General features: G+C 41.0%; 1 protein-coding gene across 4 annotated transcripts in view; it reads right to left on the reverse strand.

Annotated features, from left to right (window-relative positions):
• Positions 1–48: 48 nt before the first annotated feature.
• The window catches only part of cdc42bpab (CDC42 binding protein kinase alpha (DMPK-like) b), a gene marked incomplete at its 3' end in the record, with an annotated part of 53,755 nt that continues 51,276 nt past the window's right edge, over positions 49–2,527 (reverse strand). For all 4 annotated transcript variants that reach the window (XM_014031139.1, XM_014031141.1, XM_014031142.1 and 1 more), the window contains 5 exon segments: positions 49–188; positions 307–443; positions 534–639; positions 722–805; positions 1,234–1,362. In XM_014031139.1, coding sequence (XP_013886593.1) covers positions 49–188; positions 307–443; positions 534–639; positions 722–805; positions 1,234–1,362 — 596 coding nt within the window.

Consider the following 2,527-nt stretch of genomic DNA (forward strand, 5'->3'; position numbering starts at 1 on the left):
CACACACACACACACACACACACACACACCACAGACTGACTTCTGTACCTCATATCTATGACTTGGCTGACTATCACACTTGGTTGTATTGCTTTTCCTTCTCCAAGTTCATAAAGGAACAGTTTGAAGTCACACACCACAGCCATCGCCCTCTGCCAACCCTTCTTCACCCCTGAGGGTTTGGGTACCTGAAAGAAACAAATGATAAAATGCTTAAATCAAATATAGATCTGTTGTTGCCCTGCTGCTGCTACAAACATAGTGTTTATAAACTGGTTTCATCGTGTCACTCTGAGGCATACTCACCCTCACATGACCTTCATACGCAGTCCCAATCCCCCTCTGTGGATCGATGCCCAGCGGACCCTTGGTTTGATCCTGGGGCACTGGACAAACAGCTGGAGCTTTGTCCGCACACGTGACATGGCAGGAGAAATTACACACTGGACACATAAAACACAGAGATAGACAGACGAAAAGGCTTCAGAACCAGTCAATATTTAAAACATTTAAAAACTTTCTCCTTTTCCTACCTTCACATGTACAACCCTGTCGAATGAGCCCCACCATGAGAGAGGTGCACTGGTTACACTTTGTGGGTGTGGTGAAAGACTTCACAACAAACTGATGAGCTTTGGGCTGTAAGAAGARACAACAACACTCAGTCATTACCAAACTGATTTTCAGCAGAGAAGAAGTTCTTAGGGGAAAATCACAGAACCTTGGGTGAAGAACGTCCAATACTGCCATACCCTCCTGGGCGCATGGTGGGGGTCTGTACTGTACGGGCTGGGTGGTCTATCAACTGCAGAACAAAACAGACAAAAAAACCTGAGCAGGGTAAGTCACCCTCTCTGGAAGCAGATTCAAGAACATTTTGAGAATTTTCATTTTCTGGTTTCAGTGTCTATCTGAAACTAAATTATCTGCAATTCATGATGGATGACCAAATCAGCAGCAGCAGCTCTGTGAACTGCAGTTTCAGCTAAACACATAATGGATCATTTAAATATCTGAGTGTGTTTCATTCTTGTTGAACAACATGCCAAACATTGTAGTGAAATGACCAAATCATTCTTGTCAACTTCAAATTTTTTAAATGCCAATCTTAAGAAGGTAATTAAAAGAAAATGTCCTTAGCTTGGCTGGYACAGCCAAGGAGGTGGTTTAGCTGCTCTAATTGTTTGATAAAATAAAATAAAAAAGTTTTGGTAAAATATATTATTTTCTGACCTCTATGGGCTCCATGTCGCTGGCCATGGAAGGTGAACGTGAACGGGACTTGAGGTGGGACTTGTGGTCGTCGTCCCGTGACGGAGTGTTAGAAGGGGTGAAGTTATTCATAGTGTCCATAGAGTCCAACTAACAACAACAACAACAAGACAAGTGTGAGGAGGAGACAGTGTGGATACAGGAAAAAGACAAAAAGGGGAAGATGATGAGAAGATGTAAGAAATGAACAAAGAATAGAGAAAGTTGAAGAAATGAAGCAAAACTACACAAACAGTTAGCCAAGTAAAATGAACTGATTAGAAACATGCAGCATTCATGCTTGAAGTAAGACGGTGCGTTGTAACCCTCTACACTCCACCCCAGCTCCTTTTCTATTTAGTTGCCTTCCAACTCGAAGAAATAATTCAATTCAACTCCCTTTTAACAGGAAGAAACCTCCAAAAACCAGAACCAGGCTCAGGATGGACAGCCATTTGCCTCGACTGGAGAGGGTTTCAGAGGGCACGAAAGAGACAGAAAAAACACAAAATGACCAGCTCAGGTGTAGATTCAATAAATAAGTAATAAACYTACACAAAAATATTCTAAATTAATGTAATTAAATTGTAAATATCCTGCAAATTGAGGTGTGCATTTATATCCTKCAAACTGAGCAACCTTTTGAAACAATTTCAGCAGAAAATCTCTTTTTAACTTTGTCTCCATGATGCTGGTCCATCTACCCACTGGAGCTTTTGTCTTTTCTTCATGACTGAATTGGATGGATGGGTGATGGTTGTTTTCAAAAATCCTTAAATCAAACCACAGATTCTCTATTGGATTGAGATCTGAGATACAACTGAACCATTCCAGGACATTTACAGTACATGGTTCTCCTTAAACTCCTGGAGTGTTGCTTCAGAGTTTAGGCATTGGGCCTCATGCAAGAACACGTTCGTATTTTTATCCTAAATTTCTCTTACTTTTGTTCGTACAAAGGGTTCGTACGAACATGTCACGTCAGATTCAACAAACACTTCTATCGTCAGGAAAAGTGCGTAAATGAGCTGCGTAAATTCCACCTGTTCATATCCAACTGCTCGTGCACGCGAGAGGAGATTAGCATAATTACCACCCCAAAAACACCATATAAGGCTGTGATTCCTGCCTCAGATATCAGGAAGTGTCCATTCATGAAAATGACAGCGAAAACTTAAAAGAAAAACTTTACGAGTTCAGAGTTCATCTGTCTTTTTTAGCAGCTCAGCTGTGGGATAAAAAGAGCTGCTAAAAGTATAAACAACTGTGTTAAATC

The sequence above is a fragment of the Austrofundulus limnaeus genome, unplaced genomic scaffold, assembly GCF_001266775.1.
Source record: "Austrofundulus limnaeus strain Quisiro unplaced genomic scaffold, Austrofundulus_limnaeus-1.0 Scaffold1187, whole genome shotgun sequence".
Lineage (NCBI taxonomy): Eukaryota > Metazoa > Chordata > Actinopteri > Cyprinodontiformes > Rivulidae > Austrofundulus > Austrofundulus limnaeus.